The 23929-nt window shown below is 38.7% G+C and overlaps 1 protein-coding gene across 4 annotated transcripts in view; it reads right to left on the reverse strand.

Annotated features, from left to right (window-relative positions):
- Nucleotides 1-4888: 4888 nt before the first annotated feature.
- The window catches only part of ppp3cb (protein phosphatase 3, catalytic subunit, beta isozyme), a 94986-nt gene continuing 75945 nt past the window's right edge, over nucleotides 4889-23929 (reverse strand). For 3 of the 4 annotated variants that reach the window (XM_048176635.1, XM_048176633.1, XM_048176636.1), the window contains 6 exons: nucleotides 22033-22158; nucleotides 21581-21658; nucleotides 21151-21235; nucleotides 13664-13761; nucleotides 13275-13322; nucleotides 4889-6685 (listed from right to left, as the gene is read on the reverse strand). In XM_048176635.1, the coding sequence (XP_048032592.1) occupies nucleotides 6507-6685; nucleotides 13275-13322; nucleotides 13664-13761; nucleotides 21151-21235; nucleotides 21581-21658; nucleotides 22033-22158 (614 nt within the window). In that variant the 3' untranslated portion in view covers nucleotides 4889-6506. The remainder of the gene's footprint in view (nucleotides 6686-13274; nucleotides 13323-13663; nucleotides 13762-21150; nucleotides 21236-21580; nucleotides 21659-22032; nucleotides 22159-23929) is intronic. The other variant, XM_048176637.1, reaches the window with a different exon arrangement.

Here is a 23929-nt window from a genome sequence, read left to right on the forward strand (position 1 = left end):
TCTTTATGACAGGGTCATTCATTCCACGGATTCATTCTCGTTAATTCAGAAACGAGAATCATTTGGATGAGTGACTGCCCTTATGAATGAGTCACTGAATCATCATTGATCCGATTCATTCAAAAACGCTGCTACATTTCAGAAACAAAAAAGACACTTATGAGACACTGAATCATTCCTTCAGCCTATTCATTCAGGAATGAAACATGTTACTGCCCTTATTAATGGTTGCGTCCAAAAGCTTAAAAACGCTGCCTTCAGAGGATGTGTTGCAAGGTAAGACGGCATCAAGGCACTTCCGAATCCAATATAGCTTCACTGTCCGAAATCAGTTTTGTGCGCAAATGCTGTCTGCAAAGTCATTGTCTGATAAGGCAGGGAGGTAACACGTCAGCTGTCCAAGCTTTCGATATATGTTCAAATCACTGCTTCATTCGGTAACAAAAATGACTGTCCATTAGTCTGAATCATTCAACTGATTCCTTCAAAAAGCTGATTCATTCATGAATGGAACAAGACTATCATCTGCAGTCCAGGTATGCCCTGCTATCTTCTAGCCCCTGGTTGCAAATGTAGATGCTGTGTCACAGCCAGTGAAGGCATGGGACACAGGAAGGGCCTTGGATTTGTCAGGACCCAGAGACTTGGCAGTCTCATGGGCAGGTATGTATCTTAAGTTCTTGCCTGTCCCAAATACCACCCACATTTCCTCAATGTCCAGCTCTGACACATGTGTAATGGCTAGGACCATGAGATCTGTGTACCAAGTGTACCAAGGAGAACACTGTTGAGGTGGCAACAGACTGGGGTTGGATGGACCCAAGCATTTGGAGAACATTGTGGTCAACTCTTCCAAAGCCAAGGCAGACCATCCTTGAACTCTTAAGCTGTGGCTGCAAGAAAGCTTAAAGTGCACAGCTTTGTGTCAATGTGGAGGAGACTGTGAAGGAGATTCAACAACAAACACAACAACAAAACAATCAAACAAACATGTTTCTGAAATAGATTTTTTGAAGTAAATCTTTGTTTGACATTCTTTTTAAGCTATGTTGCTAAGGAAATATATAATATTCTAATCTTTAAACAGTCACTATCAGGGTTAATGAACAAAAGGATTAAGCTTTTAAAACTCTAAACAACATGCATGCAACAGACATGATATTATAAAGTCTAGCCTAGGTTCTCAGATACTGTGATTTCCTTCTCAATGAATTCACCATTAACTATTCACCTGAACAGTTTTTGATTTATATGGCATCATTGTAATCCTTGACCATCAAAACAATGGGGTAGACATAATCTTTTCTGTGATTCAGGAGATATGATACAAAATACATAATTTGGTTATGGCGGTTAATTAGTAAAATGGCCGCCATGGCAACCACGAGGCGTTTTTGCGATGGCTCTTTTTCTGAAAATGTTCAGGGCCCCAAACTGTACAAGTGTGCCAAGTTTCATGCTTCTATGAAAAAGTGAACATATCACCTTGTAGCGTCTGGACCAATCAGACACACAATTATTCATTATATTTAATGAATTATCCAGAAACTCACTCTATCAAAGTTCTGTGAACCCATCCCCCTAAAACTGCAACTAGCATCCTAAACGTAGCTAACACACAGGCAGAACTAGGTGTCCTGTTACAGAACACAGGAAAACTGATAAGAACTTTTACGATCAGAAAGAATTTTGCAGAGACTAGTGACTCTGACTTCATTCTTTCTGAGAAGGACAAATAAACCCTCTTAATCCTATATATTCTATATATAACCACTTGAGATATGTATAAACATGTATCCAATTTTCCTATCTCATGACTTTCCTTTTATAGGCTTTATTCTATATATTAATTCTCTCTTTTGAACTATTTTGGTATTAATGTTCCAGAGTTGCAAATTTATAGTTAACTGAAATCACATGGGTAGCATGTTTGGTATCTATGGGCTCCAACTTTCGTTTCCTATTTGGTAACTTATGTTACATGTTACTAACTCTGTGACACATTAGTAGAATCTAGAAGGTTCTTCTCTCATTCATCCAATCCAGTGTCTTATGCTAATATCCTGCCAAAGGCACAAAGACTCGTAAATTTCCCTCCGTGAGAACAACTCATTGGCTCAGACACCATAAGAGGGTGTGACATCTTCACCCTTTAAAATTACTGATCACAAGATCAGTCTCTTTCCTTTTTTCCCCCCTTTTCCTCTCTTTTTCCTGTACTGAAAATGCTGATGTGAAGATTATGTTAAGAAGCTAGAAGCTTCTAAGGAACCCCAAGCTTGTGCCAGGCTTCGGCCTAGACCTTCCATTCACCAAATATCCTCTGAATCCAATCCTCTGAATCAATTCTTTTTCATCAAGACAATATCAGCAAAGATTCAATGGGAGCCTCCACAAATTGCATCAGGACAGTTTTAATTCAAATGGGTGAGACATGCAAGTATCAAACTTAGTCTCATTATTTGATACATTGAGTATCCTTACCCCTTTTAAAGAAGGGCATGTTAGAACTAAACTGATGGTTTGCTCAAGGCTATTGATGTGCTGAAATTCAAACAATGCTGTAACTTCTTGCGTCCTGTACTCTGCTTTAGCTCTCTCTTTCCTATGGTAAACTGTATGCATGTATGTGTGTGAATGTTAGAGTAGATAAGTGTTTAGTCTAGTTAATAAAGTCTTATTCATGTCACACATAAAGTTGTCCGTGTTTCATGCTCATATACTGGAGTCACTATTGATGCAGATTCTGACTACATGCTCTGAGTAGTACTGTACATAAGATTGTTATTTCCCATAACCTGGAAATGAACATTTCTTAGAATTAATAAGCAATTAACACTATATGTTCATTGGCCAAACAGGTTAATTGATTGTAATATTAATTTGATTACATTAAGTAAATTTTTATTTAACTGATCTAAATATTTATAATTAATTATAATTAGTTGATTAATTATCATATTTATTTTGAGCTAATTTGCTACAAACATAGGAGCGATTATGTTTTATGACTTATTTTAAAAAGTAAAGATCATTGGAGTGTTTTTTTCAAAGGGCATTTGATACAAAGTCAAAAAAGGTGTAGTGAGAAAGAAATAAGGGAATAAATGGTGTAAAATGGAAAGGCATCAGGCAAAAAATTATATTAGGGTCATATTCTGGCTGGAGGGGTGTGAATGTGTGCAGTTTTCTAAAGCACCATAATATGGTGTGGACAATAATTATTATTTTTAAGCAAACAAAAGAGTACAACAACAGTATAAGTATGTGCCCATTGAGAGAATAAACAGCAGATGTTGGCTATTTCAGACACATTTATGTTAGGGAGTAGCCTACAGCTGATAAAACCACCACTTTAACTGATCTCTGACTTCTTTAATTTAAGCAAACACTGTTAATACACATTTAGTTAACAAAATAAAACCATGCACGTTTTAATGCTAGTGAATAAAAGGAAATGATCCACCTGCATGTCTCTGCTCAGCCATGGTGCCTTGCAATGGCATAAAGTGAAACGCACAGAAAAGTGAAGCGCAAAGGGAAAACGGTATCGCAAGCTCAAACTTGACTGAAACAGATTAAAAGGAGCATTGCAAATTAATTAGTAGGTGTGACCATGGAAAATGTGTGTTACAATTGCTGCTAAAAATCTGTTGCAGTGATGAAAAAGGATAAAAGTTCTTAAGCTTCTTTATTTTATTTATATTTTCATATTTCAATACTTTATTTTTCTTTTACAAAACTTTATTGTTTTGCAAATATATGTGGCATGGAATTGACTCCATAACTGGCCTTATGACTGAGTCACTGAATTGATCATTCAACTGATTTGTTTAAAAACGAAACAAGGAATTAATCAAGTGATAACTGCTGTGTTTCTGCGGTTCTGTTATCGCTGCGTGAGTCCACATTCATGATTTCTGTTTGATGTAGTTTGGCAAGTGAAAAGTTGTTACATTTCACAATGGCATTCACGTTCATAAAAAGTTAATTATTATGTGTTATGTATAGTTTATAGACCTCAAAAGTGTGGGGTGTTGTCAGAGCTGACTTAGGTCGTGAGTCTGTGAAGGGCAGGGGATTTACATGTCACTGACTTTTAATTTTGTTATATTTGAATTCTTTGTTGTCTTTATTTGTATTAATTAGCATTTGTTTGTGTTTGTACAAGAAGCACTTTATCCATCAGGTATCATTTTAAATTACCACCTGTTGATCTCGTATGTGATGCTACAACAGTTTCAGAGAATATCTTCCATTGGAGAGAGGGAAGATAAAATTGAGAAGTTTAGATTACCTGTAACACACCACAAGCTTCTTGGGCACTTCATTGATCAATGCATTTATATAGACTTTGACAACTACTGCTGTACTGCAGACACATTTCTTGTTATCAGAAAATACCTTTTCTAATTCAACTACTAATGGAACTTACCAACATAACTTTGAATACAGAGATAATATGGCATGTGTTTATGTATTGCTTATCATAACTAGGGAGAATCATACAAAACATGTCAAGAACATGTCCAGGTCATACACTAACATTTAAATGATTTCTTGATTTTTCTTTTGAAAGATTTATACATTTATTCAGCAAGGATGCATTAAATTGATCAAAAATGACAGTAAAGACATTTTTAATGTTGCAAAAGATTTCTATTTCAAATAAATGCTGTTCTTTTGAACTTTCTATTCATCAAAGAAAAAGAAAAAAAATATTTACACAGTGTGACTTGGAATTGTTCAACTTTTTTGTTTGTTTGTTTTATGGCAGAACATGGAGGAGATGCTGATGTCCATGTTGATTTATAGCATACTGCTTGTAGCCCTAAAGTAAGACCTGTGACACTCTGGCAATGCAAGTTGAATAAATCAGAAAAATCCAAAAGGTTCATGCATATTTTATTCAAGAGTAAAAAAAGAGATTTGTCCCATAGGGCATGCTCACACTGTCCGTACTGTAGGTCAGGAAATCATGATGCTCAGAATGAAGCTCAAGAGAAAAATACAAGCTATAGAATCACAAATAACTCATGAACATTTTCATTATTCATAACGTAAAGCACAATGAGCAACCAAAACAAGGATGAGGCAAAGTGGAATAAACCAGCAGAACTCTTAATAATAATTAATAATCATAAATAACCAGAATATTGTTTAGATTAGAATAATGATCAGAATATACTTCTCCTTAAAAATGTGAGACACGTTAAGGTGTGTCCATATTTGATTTACATTTGAAATAACCATGCATTCATGCTTTGGCAGCCCTGATGTCTTTTCACAGAATTATATGTCCCTTCACACTACTGGATAACTTCTGTACATCCATAAAGAACTGCAAAAGGTTTAACACGTCAGTGGAGCTTAATTAACTGTACAGCAATGTAAACGAACAAACAATAAATAAATAAATAGCTTGAATACAAAATAAAATAACATGAAAATAAGCAATAACAAAACGTTCCTTAAAAATATACGCCATTTATATACAAAATAAACTCCCATGAATTATGCGTAGCTGGAAATCCGTTCAGTCTAGCGCACCTATACAGGACAAGGACCTGTTTGAAACCACCCAGAATGGCCTGACAATCCCTCAGGTCAAATCATTTCCCTATTTCTCACACACACACATATGCACACGCAGCCTATAGTCTTTGACGCAGCTGACAGAATGCTTTCCGCCGCTCTGCTCCGGAGCATGAGAGGAGGCGGGGAAGCACCAGACACCGAGGGACATGGGGAAAACTGCCATAGCAACCGCAGCATGACGTGACAATGGCGGATTTACACAACGCAGCATCGAGCACACAGCTGAACAGCATGAGGGGCGTTACGGCGACTCCAAACCTCTCTGTTATTTGCGGATTATTCGTGATAACCTGTGTGAAGTTATTTTGTGTAATATTAGTTATTCTGTATATATAGTGATTACTAAAGTAGCAAAACATGGAACTGCGAGAGAAGTGTAAAAGTAAATGGTTATAAGCTCCTCGCGCACATATGAATGCAAACGTACACTCCACCACTCTCTAATAAATAGAGCGTTAGTTTTGTATTTAACGTTCCACGGCAGGCCAAGAAAAAACGGTAAGCGTTTGTGAAAACCTACTTATCATCATATAATTATATATCACATGTCTCCTCCACACACACAGACACGCACGCAGAAGTGCAAACAAGCATAAATAAACATCTCTTCGGACAAAGGAAAAGGAAATGCCCTCTTCTCTGTGTTCACATTTCCATTACATAGCCCCATATCCATAAAACTACATATCCCATCATGCAACTCTCATGCATGATCTCCTTCGCGCGGCCCTTCTGTCCCTCTCGTGTTTGCTGTTGAGGCCGTTGAACGTCAAGCAGGGAGTTCTGTCTAAATATATCACATAATCCATCTGCTACATAGACAGTAGCAGTGAAAATAAGGGGAGAGGGGAGAACTGCATTATGGGAGAAGGAGTACGGGTGAGTGAGGGACAGGAGAAGGAGATGAATCACTGGATATTGCTGTTGTCGTCTGTGCCATTGGATTCGGCCATGTTCATCTTGCCCATTGACAGCCCCACGCTGTTGACCACGTCTCGGCGAGGGGGCATGCGCTCGTTTATGCGGTCCAGACCCTTCGCCTCCTCGAAACTGTTGATCTTGTGCTGTGGAGAAAAGCCACGGATGGCTATGAGGAAGAAAGGAGAGAGAAGAGAAAAGCAGTCACTAATTGTGCATGGGCAAAATCTAAAACAGGCAATCACACATAAGACAAATGATCACATACTGCTAGATGAGTGAAATTTTCTAAAAATTTGACAGAACCACAAAGTGTACTTTTGATATAGTGATATGGTGAATACTAGTATATCAAGAGATGCACACATGTCCGGGTCATATTTCGCTTCAAAATGATTTGAAGCTTTGCAAAAATATTTTTTAATTCCAAAATGATTAATACTGTAATGTAAAAAAAAAAAAAACAATAAATACAATATTTCTTTTAAACACACACACACACAAATACACACACACACACACACACACACACACACACACACACACACACATCCTATATAATATATATCATATAATATAATAATATCATAACGCAAAAAAAATCTTTATGTTCTTAATTTGTTCAATTTTTTTTTTTACATGGTCTTTATGCAAAATATATTTTTTTCTTTTTGGAGTGAAATGTGACCTGGAATGACTTTAAATTTCACTCATACACAGACATCTCTTCAAACACTCCACTGATCCACTCTGCTATGTATTAGTCACAGTATAGGCATGTATTTTACAAACAAACACACACACACACAATATATGCTGTACAAGGGAAAAGCTGTGGCGATGACAATGAACGTTACATCTTAACACTTTTACTTCAGCTGGAAAACCCCACAAGGACCAATAGCACAGTCAATGTTTCCATTAGAAAACAAACCCACTTCACCAGCGTCACAATTTTTTGTAATGTACATTTTATAGGTTTGAATGTACTTTGATCAGTTCTGATGGAAACATAGTGCTTTATACCACAGTCAGAGATGATGTGAGACCCTCTCTAGGGTTTGCACTCAGACCACATAGTTTTTGGCTTTCAAATGCATCGAAAATTTTCCCATCTCACCCTGCGAGCTGAGAAAAGAGTCCTGGAAGTATTTTTGCCACTGATTTTCTCCATAGGCATTCCAAAATATTCTTTGATAAGGAGCTATAGAAACCTTGAAGCAAACCAACCAACTCTGAAATGAAACTACAGAATTTGAATTTATTCTATGAACTATTGAAATAAAAAAAGAAGATTGTGTACCAGTGTTGTCATTGTCAATTAAAACCAAGGGTATGTTTACACGACAACAATGTACTACGATGTGTTTTTCACATACAGATGACAACGTCGTCAAAACGACCCTTGTTCAAACGGATCTGCAAAAACTGTGTGTGTGCAGAACGTGATTAAGCATTAAAAAGTGAACTGACAACGGAATTTAGCTGCAGTGTGTACATGGCCTTTATAAAGAAACACTATGCTCCTATAGACTGAACATGTAATACGCATGCGCATCATGTCACTGTTTTTACAAATTCGTGTTTTTGTAGTTTACATGGGTACGATAATGGTGTCGTTTTCAAAAATTTGCATTTTCAGGCATCCAAAATGCCATTTGAAGTTTGTTGTGTGAACAGCCAAAACGCATAAAAAGTTTTCAGTTTTTAGATGAAAAAGGTGTCGTGTAAACGGCCCCCTAAGCTATCAAAAATCATTTTTAATAAATTGATATAAAGCTGACATAAAATAAATTATACTAGGGCTGTCAATTGATTAATTAATCGAAATTAACGTGTTATTTTGACAGCCCTAAATTATACATATTAGATACTTGCTGCTTAAGTTAACTGAAGTAAAATAAGTTGAAACACTAAAATTACTAAAACTAATACACACACTTATATAATAAAAATGACAAAAGAATATAACAAAATTACAAATTTAACTAAAATGAAAACTACAAAATATAAAAAGAGCTCATTCAAAATATTAATACTATAACATTATTTAAATAATACTAAAAAAAATGTTTTCATCCCAAGTATTGCAGAAGAACTAGACATTTTGTATATATTTAAAAACATATTTATGTTGTAATTTTAATACTTATAGGGCTCAGAAAGATTCTATGTAAACTGTAAAACAATTCTTACATAAATGTTCTCATTTTATGAAGGCAGCCATTTATGGAAGAGTGTTTATGAAAAATTTGTGAAAAAAACATGTTTTGAAATTTTTGAAATTGGGGATGTTTTGATTTTTTTTTTTTTTTTTTTTTAATTTGTTAAAAACCACAGTGGTGCTATATACTATTTTTTGGCAGCTGTTACAGAAACATTTTTACAAAAAATCTTCTGAATTAACCTTGATATTTGAAGTATTAGATAGCTTAGATATTTGCACCGCTATTTACAATGACACTAATAATTCTTAATTTCTGATAGGAATGCAAAATCAATCGGTAGTTATTAATAGAATAATGAGACACAACCCTCTACATTCAATTGCATTTGGTCCCATTTATTTTTGATCATAGTGCATACACATACAAAGTTTTAGTCCAAAAGTGCACACATTTGTAGAAATACACGTTTACCTCAGATTTCATTAGACAGAATATAAGATGGGCCGTACACAGAGTTTCATAATTACTGAGGTCAAAAATGTAGTTTGCTAGGGGGGTATGGGGGCATGCTCCCCTGAGAAAACTGATTTCCCTGGTGTTCATATGTGCATTTTTAAAACATTTTAAGGCCAACAAATTGGATAACAATAGCTTTAAAACCATGTCAACAAATACATGCATGCACAGTTTTGAGGCAGCTTTAATTGCATGTTTGGTAATTTCATGACTTAACTTACAACAGAACAACGGTGCATGCTCGTAGTTTCTTTTGCGCTTTATTTAAGCTATAATAAAGTAATAAACAGTGCGCACCGCCGCATTTGCGCATGCAATTCTTGAGTGATTCTTGAGATGTTTTAAAAAAAGATTTTTATTTTTATTTTTAAAGATTTTTTTTATTTTCTCTGTTGGTGGTTTGTGGAGTAGCATCACCCGAGTAGCATCATCGTATTTTTTAATTTAAAAATAATTCAGCAGAGGCAGGGATACATAGACCAGTATCCCCCCTACAAATCGCACCCTGCTAATAGTACACACTTAAAAATATACTTCAATTGGGCCAATTTAGTCCCAAGCGGTATTGAAATAGTACACTTACAAGTTTACTACTAGTATATTGATACTAATATACTTACTACATAAAGTATACTTAAAAAAAATATACTTGAGTATTACTTAAGTATACTTGATAAAATTAACTTGAAGTATACTTCTTTTTCGTAAAGGCAGTGTCTCACCTGTTCCCTATAGTCCTGTGTATTTATAACCTCAGTTATCGTTCATCGTTCTTCTGTGTCAAGCTTCTTTTGTGGATTATCTAGTCAAGCCAGCATGTAACAGTGCTAGGTCAGTCTCACAAGGTTAATATGTTATTGACTAAAATCCTCTTTTGCTGGAGATTTTAAATGGCATTTTAACTTCCAGAACCCTCATTGACATTTAAGTCACTTTTTTCCAGATATCCGTGAAAACATTTATCTCTGAATGAGTTTAAAATCAAACCCTGTCAGAGAGGTCACATGATCCCTGCAGATCACATGGTCATGGCAGACCAAACCCAGAGTGAGTGTGCGAGGAGCGGCGCTGGGTTGATCAGCGTTTGGGGCACGGTGCTGTAAGAATACTGGGTCATTTGTGATAGGCAGGGGACATGCGCCCCCACCCGGCCATGGCCCAGATTCTTGTCGTCTGCTGAGTCATTCTGTAACCTTGCTGATTATTAAGTACATAAAAATGTGTGCCGTTGAGAAAAAAGGGTGGAGAACAGCAGAGCAGAGTCCAGCATTTGCATAAGCAGGAAAACACAGGTGTGAAAGTGTATGTGTGTGCGTGTCTGTATGTATTTGTGTGTCAGTATATTTCTATAAAACACTATTCAAACTGGATTATCAATATATATACATATATATATATATATATATATATATATATATATATACTTAAGAAAATTTACCGGCTATAAATATTTTTTACCAGCTAAGAAACATGGATTAATCCTAATTAAAGTTAAAAAAGTTATTCAGTCAATAGCAATGAGTGATTGTTCTTTGTCTTTTGTTGTTTGATTAACATTAAAAACACAGACAGCAGCCCTGAATATTAGCCTGCTGTCACTTTAAGAGCTAAAGCATGGATCCAATGTACTGTTACACATGCGTTTTATTTCTCAACTGTTTACCCACAGAAAACTTCCCACACACTGCCCGAATAACAACTTGAGTTCCTTTTCATGTCTTCTTGAGCTTGAATATTTAAATTGGCAAGGCTTAAACTTTTGTGACAATGCAGTACTGCCCTGTCAACTGTCCCGAGTGTTGTTCAGTTTTGCAGAAAACATATTAGTGCTGTCAATCAATAAAAAAAAAAATAATCACACATTTTTCTGTAATTAATCGCGATTAATCACACCTAACATTAAAGTTTTTAATATGTTTTTTATATTGTAATACTTTCACATAGAATCTCCAAAATAATGTAGAAACAAACATAACGACAGCATATTTTAAATATGTGTCTAATGGCATCTTTTTACTAAGCACTATGAATGAAGGCCAGTATCACTGGCTCTGTTTACACCTGGTATTAAGATGTGTTTTGATCGACTGGATCACAAGTGGACAATGCTAAATACAGGTGTAAAAAGTTTTGAGGTTGACCACTTTTGACCACTTCCAGAGGTAGTCGAAAGCACATTCGACCAGACTGCTTTCGTAGTGTAAACGCTCATGTGGTCGAATGTGTTCGAACAGCCACAAAAGACCGCCTACTCTCTGCCTACTGACATAAATCGTAAACATTATGGGTAGCGCGATAGTCAGACAGGATTTAAAGTTTGTCGGCTGAAGACCCAAGTTTGATCTGAAGATGAAAAATGTGCCAAGCACAATGTTCTCTCATCATTCCTGATTTCTAACACATACTCACAGCGTTCATCGTGGTGTTGCGGCTGTCGGAGTAGAAATGAAAGCTGCTGCTCCCCGTATGTTTTTCCATTGTCTCTGTAAGCGTTCATATGTAAATTGCGCAGGCTTATTTTGTCCATTAGATCAAAGATCTGAAAAAGTCTATACTTTTGATTTGATTTGACCACTTGTGATTCGATCGACTAAAATGCATCTTAATACCAGGTGTAAACAGGGCCGCTGATACCAGTACTGGTACTGATGTCCCTGATAATGATTACTGATAATGTTTTTTTTTTTGTTTTTTTTTTCAATTTTAGCCATTTAACTTTACAGTGTTGAAAGCTATCATTTGTAACATATAATAGATATAACAACTTTATTTCAAGTGAACATAAAACTATCTTCACATAAACCCACTGTAATAAATCTCACATTTACCTCAGATATTTATCAGGGCTCAATGCTAAGGTTTTTTTCTACTGGCACAGTTGAGCCGGTTCTGAATTTCCTGCTTTGCTAAAATGCACAAAAAAGTTACTGTTTTCACTGTTGTTGACCCATTTAACCTTGTAAACAGTGCATTAAGGTCTAACAGGTAAATATACAGATATTGAATAATTTCTGTATCTGTGCACTTAATAAACCCTGCACAGTCTTCACTGCATAAATTATATATAGAATATATATTAATCCTTATTAAAGCAACAAAAGTGATTTAGTCATGAGCAGTGGGTGATTTTCTCTTTGTCTTTTGTTCTTTGATTAACATTAATGACAGACAGCAGCAGGTTTATTACTTTAAGACCTGATAAACATGATGCAAATCTGACACACATATTTTCTCACTCTTTAAGTTCATTAAAAAGATTTTTTTAAACTTGTTTAAGACTGTGCTTATGACGACACTCAACAAAAACATTCTGACATAATTTTGGGTGTTTTTGTCTGAAAGATAATTCTGAAGCGGCATTCTGTGCATGCGTTCCGGGTGTTGGTTCACAGAGAGCTGCTTCACAAACAGCGCGGCAAGTTCTTTTTTCATCTTATTGTGCTGGAATGGTTTAATAGCACTTAAATGAATAATAGCATCATCATTTAATGTAATTTAATTGGCATTGCTTAATTATAAATTAAAATAACAATTACTTAAATATGACATACAATTTTTAATGTGTTTCTCTCTTATACAGCTCTTATGCAAAATTATGAAATATTATTACAATTTAAAATAACTGTAATTTATTTACTTAGTAATCTTAGTATTGAAATCAGTTGTACTGCTTAATATTTTTGTTGATAGTATGATTAGATTTTATTGATGAATAGAAAGTTCAAAAGAACAGCATTTTTTCCCCAAAATATTTTTCAATGGAAAATGTTATAAATGTCTTTACTGTCCCTTTTGATAGATTTAATGTACCCTTGCTGAACAAAAATATTTATTGCTTTTAAGAAAAATCTTACTGACACCAAATTTTTGAACATAGTGTATGTCCTCTTTTAGATATTCATATAAATGTGCATGGATATGTGTGTGTCTGTGTGAAATACACAATCCCTGACCAGTCATAGCACCCCACACGCTCAGTTAGCTAGGCTGCACTGTCTAGCTAGCTAGCGTGTTATGGCGGTCACTATGAAACCTCTGAGCAGCACAGAGAGAGATAGAGGCCGGCCAGTTTACCTTCTCCATCCTTATCCGTCTCGACTGCTTCAATGGCCTCGATGGTAGCTGAAGAGGCACAGAAAGACAGACGGAGAGAGGGAGAGAGGGAGGATGGATGGGGGAGTTTATTGTGACAGTCATGCAGGCAGCACATTCCCCCAGCATTAGCTGCCAAGTAGCTGCCACGGGCAGGTAGCAGTTAGCGCTAGCTGGTTAGTTTCCCAGTATGTTTGTGTTTGCACATTTCAGATGGTTTAATTAGCGAAGAGAATGAACGAAAATGTTTCACCAAAAGAGAGGGGTTAGCAAAAGTGAGTGAGTTTGTAAGACACTGTCTTAGTGACCTTGAAAGAGAAAAGAGGTTGTGATTGGAAAGTGAAAGAGCAATGTTTGGGTTTGTAACTCACCACTCTGCAAGGTCTGTTTTCCTCCAGACAGTACGCCACTCGGCAGCATGCCAGTAGGGGTCAGACCTTTCAGGGTTAACACATTCTCACTCTCCTCTCTATAGAAATACACAACAGAAATTATGTATTATAATTACTAAAATTGAAATAAATATAAATTCAAGCTATAAATAATAATAATATTTACAAAAGCACACAACAAAATTACTAAAACTTAAATTGGTTAAAATGAAAAAATAAAATAAAATAAATAAAAGCTAATTAAAAATATTAACAAATATTATTATAGTACATAAATAATGGTAAAATATTACTAAAACAAATAAATATGCATTCAAGCTAAATATAAATATTAAAATAAAAACTAATAAAAATTAGAAAAATGACTGAAACTACAGTTAAAATGAAAACAGGAAATATAAAAATAAAAGCTTATTAAAAATACTAACATATACTTTTACAGTATATACAAACTAAAGTATTACTAAAACTGTACTAATATATATATATATAGTAGTCAACATTTTTAATGGATCAAAAAAGTTCATCAAAGTTGTCCTAAGAACTAAGCTGTTCTAAGAAGAAAGTTTTATGACAACTTTGATGAAAGGTTTTGATCCACTTAAAATGTTGACTACTGTATATATATATTGTGACGACCAGGGCGGGCGAGAGCCGTGAAGTAACGGCGTGAGGCCGGTGACGCAAGTGATAATGAGCGTCACCTGCGAGGCGCGCCGGCCTTGAGTCTCTCATGGAGGAGCTCCGGAGGCATAAAAGGAGGAGTGACGACAGTGAAGGACGAGAGAGGACCAGAGCTGGATATTATTTTATGTTTTATTATGTTTGTGTGGCTGGCAGACGTCCGCGAGGGTCTGCCAGCATTACTTTCATTTTGTATTTGTTTATTTTGAATTAAAGTTTTGTTGAATGTTCGCCGGTTCCTGTGTTTTATACATATATATATATAAGCTCAATACAAATATATATAAAAAAAATGATAAAAATGAAAGAAGCACAACAAAAAAACTAAAACTTAAAGTTAAAATGAAAACATAAAATATAAAAATAAAAGCTAATTAAACATGTTATAGTATATACATGCTAATCAAATAACTGTTAACATAAAACTGTTATATAAATAATACTAAAATATTACTAAAACTGAAATAAATATAAATTCAAGCTAAATAGAAATATTAAAAAACAAAAATGAATAAAAATGACAAAAGCACAACAAAATTACTAAAACTACATTTAAAATGAAAACAGAAAATATAAAAATACAAGTTAATTTAAAATATTAACAAATACTATTATAGTATATAAATAATATTAAAATAACATAGGTTATACTGTTAACATGAATCCTGAGCTGTCTTTTCACACTGCTATACTTTATCAGACTTTTATATTTCACACTGCAGACTTTTATATTTTCACACTCCCTTGTTTAACGTTCTTGTCTGCATAATTATGAGGTAAATGAAATTAATTGGACAAGCACAGCATGCAACCTGTTTTAATAACTGCCTGTCTATCTGTGGAAATGTGACCACATAAAACCTCTCTGGGGTGCTTTTCCCATACAACTATGTAACTCGCTGCTTAACCTCCATAGTACAATCAAGTTCTTTGGTACAATGCATCGTTGAAGAAATCGACTAGCAAGTCACAACCCGAAAACCGCATTGTTGCAAATTTGTCGTTCAACCACCGTGGTTAATGATGCCACGCAGGTGGTGGAGTAATAACTTTGAATTAATCCATTTGAGATCCAATTAATGCCCAAATCTTGCTATAAATTACAGACATGTCACCTGAGGAAATTAATTCTCATTTTTCTCAGTTATTTTGCTTTATTTCCAGATTCAATCATAGGCTTGTTCTTACATACTAGAGCATGTACGAACATGCGCGCCTTTCAAAAACGGCAAGTACAGGTAGGTACAGGTCTCTTTCTTGTTTTCTCATTATCACAACTACTTTTTTTAGCGTTTAGATCACAAGAAAACAACCTATATCGAGATAATGAGAAATAAATTAAATAATGCTGCATGCTTGACTTCCGTAGCAGGGAAACTATGCTTTTTCCCCCCAAGTGCGTGCATAGACATATGGAAACATTTTACTATAATATATTCATATTATATATGAGATATTATACACATATTTTGAAGAGCATCTAGTCTATGAAAGATATTTTATATTAAAGGTCACTCATTTATTTATTTATTTATTTTTCTTTGCATAGACTACACAAATGATAATGACACGGAATGTAATTTTGTCACAGTATAGCTATTGTAGTCTATATGTACATTGTACATCAATGCACATTGGCATGCAATCATATTCATCAGCTGCTCGCAGCGCGGGTATTTAAAGGTCCCGTTCTTCATGATCCCATGTTTCAAACTTTAGTTAGTGTGTAATGTTGTTGTTAGAGTATAAATAAAATCTGTAAAATTTTAAAGCTCAAAGTTCAATGCCAAGCGAGATATTTTATTTAACAGAAGTCGCCTACATCGAACGGCCAGTTTGGACTACATCCCTCTACTTCCTTCTTTAATGACGTCACTAAAACAGTTTTTTGACTAACCTCCGCCCACAGGAATACACGAGAGTTGCGTTTGTAGAGTGTGTTTGTCGCCATGTCGTCGAAACGCTGTTATTTTCATCCCGCAGTCCAATCACCGGGTCTGATTCCGGCTCAAATTGATAGGGTAAAATTAAAGACATGTTTACAATAACACTGAGCGCATGCATCTCCACGTTGCGTGACCTTTCCGGGCAAGATACGCTAAACTGCTGTCGAATCACAACACAGGAACCGCTGGCACAATCAGAACTCGTTACGTATTTCTGAAGGAGGGACTTCATAGAACAAGGAAGTCATCAGCCCGTTTTTATGACAGTGGAAACAGTGGTATACAGATAAGTAAATTATGTGAAAAATACTGTGTTTTTTTACACGCGAAACATGAACACATGTTATATTGCACACTATAAACACAATCAAAGCTTCAAAAAACCACGAAAAACGGGACCTTTAATGAGCAGCAGGTGCGTTGCATCTTCAGGTTTTCATTGAGGGGCCGAACCAAGCAGGTGGCAGCATCAGCGGGGTACAACGACTGTGGCAACGGGACGTACGTCTTCGTTCCCTCCTTCAGGGAACGAGGGTTACCTTTGTAATCGAGACGTTCCCATTCAGTCGGTCACGTTCGACATACGTCGGACAGACCGACGAATAGGAATCCCTACCAAAGCACCACAGGAGCTGCCCCTTTCCAGCGCTCTGTTGTAAGCCAGCTGAACCCCCTTGCCAGAGGATGGTGGGACAGGGCGATCACTGCTGTTCCCCAAAACTCACTCAGTGAGACTATTGGGTAACACTGGGAAAGCGTACCCTTTCGCTGGGAAAGGAACGCTGCGGAAGCCACATCCTTCACCGAAGGAGTTATGTGGAGAAGTACATATGGACTAACCTCATAGGCTCTACTGCATATGGAAGAACTGGGGTGACTCCAACCCGATGAAGGGTGGGTTCTCCCAGAGGGAAAGACATGGGATTCGTTTAGGAGCAACCATGGAACTAGACATATGGGATCCCTGTAGGGTCACACATATGGTAGCCAGCCTAAACCCGGTTCTCAAGGATGCAACGGAATATAGGCCTGGCGCCAGACGCTCCGCCACGTCGGCTGCCGAAGGGAGATCGGAGGACTCAACAGGGTCTGCCTTGTAGGAACTCTCTGGAGTAATAAGCGCATGTAAGCGCAGCAAGCCGACACTAAGCCGGGGCCTCTCCGTGCCTCTGACCTGAGGTGAGAACACGGGAGGAGACCGGCTCGACACGAAGGCTATAGAATCTAGCGAACGTGTTAGGTGTCGCCCAGCCCGCAGCTCTACAAACGTCTGTCAGCGAGGCGCCACGAGCCAGCGCCCAGGAGGATGCAACACCTCTCGTGGAGTGTGCATGCAACCTGAGCAGGCAGGGCACGCCCTGAGCTTGGTAAGCCAGGGCGATGGCATCCACTATCCAGTGGGCCATCCTCTGCTTGGAGACAGCCTTTCCCTTCTGCTGGCCTCCATAACAGACAAAGAGCTGGTCTGAGGTCCTGAAGCTTTGGGTTCTGTCTATGTACAGTCGCAAAGCGCGGACTGGACAGAGCAAAGCCAGGGCTGGGTCTGCCTCCTCCAGGGGTAGCGCTTGCAGGCTCACTACCTGGGGCCAGTTGCATAAACTTAGTCACTATATTAAGACTGTGTCTTAAGAACTAGTTTGACCAACTTGCAGTTAACCAAGGGGTAATCAATGTTAATTTTCCAATTCAAATTACACCAATCTACCTTTTTATGTAACAGACTTTAAAAAATTAAGACCACTCTTCAAGAAAAACATTAGTGTCTTAAAGACTAGTCTAAGTGGTTTATGCAACCGGCCCCTGGTCCCAGAAGGGAGTGGTAGGAACCTTGGGCACATAGCCAGGCCGGGGTCTCAGTACCCCCTAACTCAAGGCACGATTCATCGACTGAAAATGCCTGCAGGTCCCCTACCCTCTTGATGGAGGCCAATGCAACCAGCAACAAAGTCTTCATAGACAGAATCTTTAAGTCTGCTGACTGCAAAGGCTCAAAGGGAGCATTCTGGAGTGCTCTTAGCACCAGAGCAAGGTCCCAAGAGGGTATGGAGGGGGGTCGAGATGGATGTAACCGTCTCGCCCCCCTAAGGAACCTGATGACCAGGTCGTGCTTACCAACGGATTTGCCATCTATGTGGTCATGGTATGCAGAAATAGCAGCAGCATGGACTTGGAGAGTGGAGGGTGGAGAGGGACAGCCTACGCTCCAACCCTTGCTGCAAGAAGGAAAGCACGACTCTGATCAAGCATCTTCGGGGGTCTTCTCGGCGAGAAGAGCACCACTCGACGAACAGGTTCCACTTCAAGGCGTAAGCACATAGAGGGTGCACGTGCCGAAGTGATGGTGTTCAGTACCTCGGGGGATAAATCACCTAGAACCTCCGCGTCCCGTCCAGAGACCAGACATGGAGTTTCCAGAGGTCTGGATGTGGGTGCCAAAGTGTGCCCCGTCTCTGAGAAAGAAGGTCCTTCCTCAGAGGAATGGGCCAGGGAGGGGCTGTCGCGAGAAGTGAGAGTTCCGGGAACTAGGTCCGGTTGGGCCAATAGGGCACAACTAACAGGACCTGCTCCTCGTCCTCCCTGACTTTGCACAAGGTCTGTGCAAGTAGGCTCACTGGGGAAACGCATATTTACGAAGGCCCCAGGGCCAGCTGTGCGGCAGTGCATCTGTCCCGAGTGTTCCCTTGGACAGGGAGTAAAACAACTGGCAATGGGAGGTTTCTGGTGAGGCAAACAGGTCTACCCGAGCCTCTCCGAACTCTCTCCAAATCAGCTGGACCACCTGGGGGTGGAGTTGCCACTCTCCCGGCAGTGCAGCTCGTGATAGCTCGTCGGCCACACGGTTGAGCACACAGGGAACATGAATGGCACGAAGCGGCCTCAGATCCTTCCGACTCCAAAGGAGGAGAAGGGGGGCGAGTTGCGACATGCGACGGGAGCGCAGACGGTTGATGTACGCAACGGTCGCAGTGTTGTCCGTGCGGACCAGCACATGCTTGCCCCGTAACGGCCCTTTCAGGCAGCTCAGGGCAAGGCATACTGCTAGCAACTCAAGGCAGTTGATGTGCCAATGCAGTTGGGGGCCCGTCCACACCCCGGAAACTGCATGCCCGTTGTACGTGGCACCCCAGCCCGTGGTGGAGGCATCTGTGAATACCACAGCATGCCGGGACACCTGTTCTAGGGACACTCTTGCCCGAAGAAACAAGGAATCCGAGCACGGGCTGAAGGCTTGGCGGCACTCCGGAGTGATTGCCACCCGGAAAGTGCCAGTTGCCAAGCCCATCTTGGGACTCGGCCGTGAAGCCGGTGTTGAAGCGGTCTCATATGAAGCAAACAGAGTGGGGTTACTGCCGCTGCGGCTGTCATATGCCCCAGGAGCCTCTGAAAGAATTTCAGTGGGACCGCTGTCCTGCCTTGAATGTATTCAAGCAGTTCAACACCAACTGAACACATTCCTCTGTGAGGCGTGCTGTCTGCTCGACCGAATCCAACTCCATACTGAGAGAAGAGATCCTCTGCACAGGGGAGAGTTTGCTCTTTTCCCAGTTGACCTGAAGGCCCAACTGGCTGAGGTGACTGAGCACCAGGTCCCTGTGTTCGCACAACTGATCCTGCAACTGAGCTAGAATGAGCCAGTCATCGAGACAGTTGAGGATGCAAACACCCTGTTTTCTCATGGGAACAAGGTCTCCCTCCACGACTTCCGTGAAGACGCGGGGAGACAGGGCCAGCCCGAAGGGTAGGACCTTGTACTGATATGCTCGACCCATGAACACCAAGCGCAGGAACGGCCTGTGTCGAGGTAAAATCGAGACATGAAAATATACGTCCTTCAGGTCGATCGCTGCAAACCAATCTTGGGGACGGATGCAGTCGAAAATGCGCTTCTGCGTGAGCATTTTGAACGGTAGCTTGTGGAGGCTCTGATTCAAAACTTGCAGGTCCAAAATCGGTCGTAACCCACCACTTTTCTTTGCTACAATGAAGTAGGGACTGTAGAACCCTGACCTCATATCGGCTGGAGGGACCGGCTCTATCGTGTCCTTTGCCAGTAGGACCACGATCTCCGCACATAAGACAGGGCATTGACAGCTTTCACTGCAGTGAAGTGGACGCTCCTGAACTTAGGGGGATGCCGGGCGAGCTAAATCGCATAGCCGAGCCTGAAGGTCCGAATGAGCCAGCGAGACGGACTGGGGAGCGCTAACCAGGCTCGCAGAGACCGTACAAGCGGGATCAAAGGGACCGTAGGCGTCTGTAGGCGAGTGATAATGAGCATCAGCTGCGCTGCACCGGTCTCGTGTCTCACAGAGGAGCTATGGAAGCATAAAAGGGGGAGTGACGACAGTGAAGGATGAGAGAAGACCAGGCCTGGACTTTTTGTTATGTTTTATCATGTTTGTATGGAACCATTTTACTTTCGTTTTGTTGTTTGCCAATGAGCTCTTTTGGCGCATTTTGCTCTGGTGGAATTTTCTATACAGCATCGTGTGTAATGTACTTTTTCACCATGAAGTCCACAGTTAAACACAATTATTTAAATAATGTAGGCTGGCGCTTCAACAGAAGCACTGATTAACAACCCTGTTGCTCATTGTAGGGCTGTCATCAAAGGTATATAAGTTGGCGTTAAAGATCAGTTTCAGTATGGAGAAAATTAATAAAGTTTTTACTTTCAGAACCCGACTGTTGCACTCTATTTTAGTTAATAATAACAACACTGTGTCTTAGCCAGGCCGCACAAACACACACATATTGCTTTATTATTATAGTAAATTTTTTTATGTTGTAAACATCCAAACCACAAACATGCGTACCCAACCCATCCAGACTCACCGCAGGACTGAAAACATTTTGGCCATTTTGCCAATGGCACGGATCTTGTTTCTGATGACCTCCTTACGGGCAGCCGCAGCATTAGCTGAGAAGAACCAGGAAACAGGCTTATATTTCATAAACAACATACTGGAGCTAAATATTCTATAGAAGAATTTAAAATGAAACAATGTTTCTCTGTAAGTATCAGATGTCTAAGATTTTTATTTTTAAAGCTACAGTATGTCAATATGTCAACTGTTTGTTTGCAAAACAATTTACTGAAGTATCCACAATTGACAGGGAATGCCAAAAATTGCACAATAGGTTCATTTTAGTTGTCTTTTGGTCGTATTCAACTTTTAAAATTAGGTGTAATCGTTTTAAAAGTCTTGACCTGTGTGTTTCCAAAAATCTTAGAGGAGAAAGTTGAGGAATGTGCAGGCCTCACCATCAAAGATCTCATCTCCATCGTTCATAAGCTCATCGTCAGAGCAGATGCTGAGGACATTCACCAACATCTCTGTCACTGTGGAGGTGTCAAAAGTCAAAAAGGCAAGACAACAACAAAACAACAACAACAAAAACATAAAATGTCACTGTAATATTTATACACCGCCTAAACTCGATCCTTTAATCTATCTCTATCAAATTACTTTATAGGATCAAACTTTTTGGGTTTTTACCTCATTCTAGTTTTACTTGTTGAGACAGAATAGGTGAAATACAGTTTGTATCAGAGCTATTCCATCTTCTTTGTTTTAACAAGTCAAGACAACACCTGTCTACTATCCCTCACACACCCAGAATGAAAACGTGAGGAATTTAACCACAAAGTTGTCTCCGGGCAGAATGATGATGTCTCATGCTGTTTAGGAAAACCTTGTGTTTCCTCTTTCCCACCTTTTTCTCCAACAAATGGAAGCGACCAGGTGAAGACGTCCATGAAGTTGGGCAGCCAGTACGGATGTGGCGAGCAGTTGAACTGCCGTATGTTCATTACGTTGTTCTCGTATTTAAGCACGGCCGCTGCGGAGAGGCATTAAGGCTGTTATATTCACACATTACAAACATGTTTTTATGAACATAATTATCTCTATTTCTCTAATGAACATCTGTACCTTTCTTTCTTTTGCACATGACTGTCATTAGATATACACAACAAAAGCACAAAGATACATGAGACATGACAAAATCTATCAGCAACATGCCTTGGTCATATTTCAGAAAACTAACAAACTAACAAACTAACAAACAAACAAACAAACTAACTAACTAACTAACTAACTGTGGTATAGTGTGTAAAAATAATAATAAATAATTGTATTTCATAAATGATTGTATATTATATATTCAATATAAATGTATTATATACTTTATTTTAATTGATATAAAAATGTATCTACATTTATAACAGACTATATTTATATAGAGACTATTTAAATGTTGAGCAAGCAATCTCATTGCACCATGTGATGATGTGATTGATTGTAGATTGCATGTGTGTATATATATATATACAGTGCCCTCCACAATTATTGGCACCCTTTAGTAAATATGAGCAAAGGTGGATGTGAAAATAAATCTGCATTGTTTATCCTTTTGATCTTTCATTCAAAAATTCGAACCTTCCATCGAAGTAAAACAGTTGAAAGTGAGGGGAAACTCAGATTATGAAATAAATGTTTTTCTCCAACACATGTTGGCCACAATTATTAGCACCCCTAGAAATTCTTATGAGTAAATATCTCTGAAGTATATTCCCATTCATATTTAAATTTTTTAGCACACCAGGGTGACTAGGAGCATGAAATTGTCCAGCCATGACTTCCTGTTCCACAGGAATATAAACATGAGGAAACACAAATGCCAAATTCCCGTAATCATTCATGACAATGAGTAAAACCAAAGAATATAGTTCTGCTGTGCAGCAAAAGATTGTTGGGCTTCACAAAATAGAAAGTGGCTGTAAGAAAATACCTAAAACATTGCAAATCCCCATTTCCACTATCATGGCAATAATTAAGTTCCAATCAACTAAACATGTTACAAATCTGCCTGGAAGAGGATGTGTGTCTAAATCATCCTAATGTGAAGTGAGGAGGAAAGTTTGAGTGGACAAAGACTCTCCAAGAATCACAGTTTGAGAATTGCAGAGATTAGTTGAGTCTTGAGTCTCAGAAAGCCTAAAAAAATTACCAAACAGCACCTACATCCCCACAAGATGTTCGGGAGGGTTTCAAGAAAAATCCTCTGCTCTCATCCAGAAACAATCTCCAGCATATTCAGTTGTCAGACACGGCTGGAACTTCAAACAGGACTGGCTTCTATGGTCAGATGAAACTAAAAAAAGAGCTTTTTGGCAGCAAACTCACCAGATGGGTTTGGTGCACACATGGATAAAAAGTACCCCATGACCATGGTTAAATATACTGCAGGATCTTTAATGTTGTGGGCCTATTTTTCTGCTGGAGGTCCTGGACATCTTGTTCAGATTCATGGTATCATGGATTGTATTAAATACCAACAGATAAAAAAATCAAAACCTGACCGCTTCTGCTAGAAATCCAATAATGGGCGATGGCTGGATCTTCCATCAGGACAATGATCCAAAACAAACATCAAAACCAACACAAAAATGTGTCACTGAGCACAAAATGAAGCTTCTGCCACGGCCATCTCAGTCCCCTGACCTGAACCCTAAAGAAAATGAGTGGAGTGAACTGAAGAGAAGAAGCACCAGCATGGAGCTGGAATCTGAAGGATCTGGAGAGATTCTGTATGGAGGAATGGTCTCTGA

The sequence above is a fragment of the Megalobrama amblycephala genome, linkage group LG23 (assembly GCF_018812025.1).
Source record: "Megalobrama amblycephala isolate DHTTF-2021 linkage group LG23, ASM1881202v1, whole genome shotgun sequence".
Lineage (NCBI taxonomy): Eukaryota > Metazoa > Chordata > Actinopteri > Cypriniformes > Xenocyprididae > Megalobrama > Megalobrama amblycephala.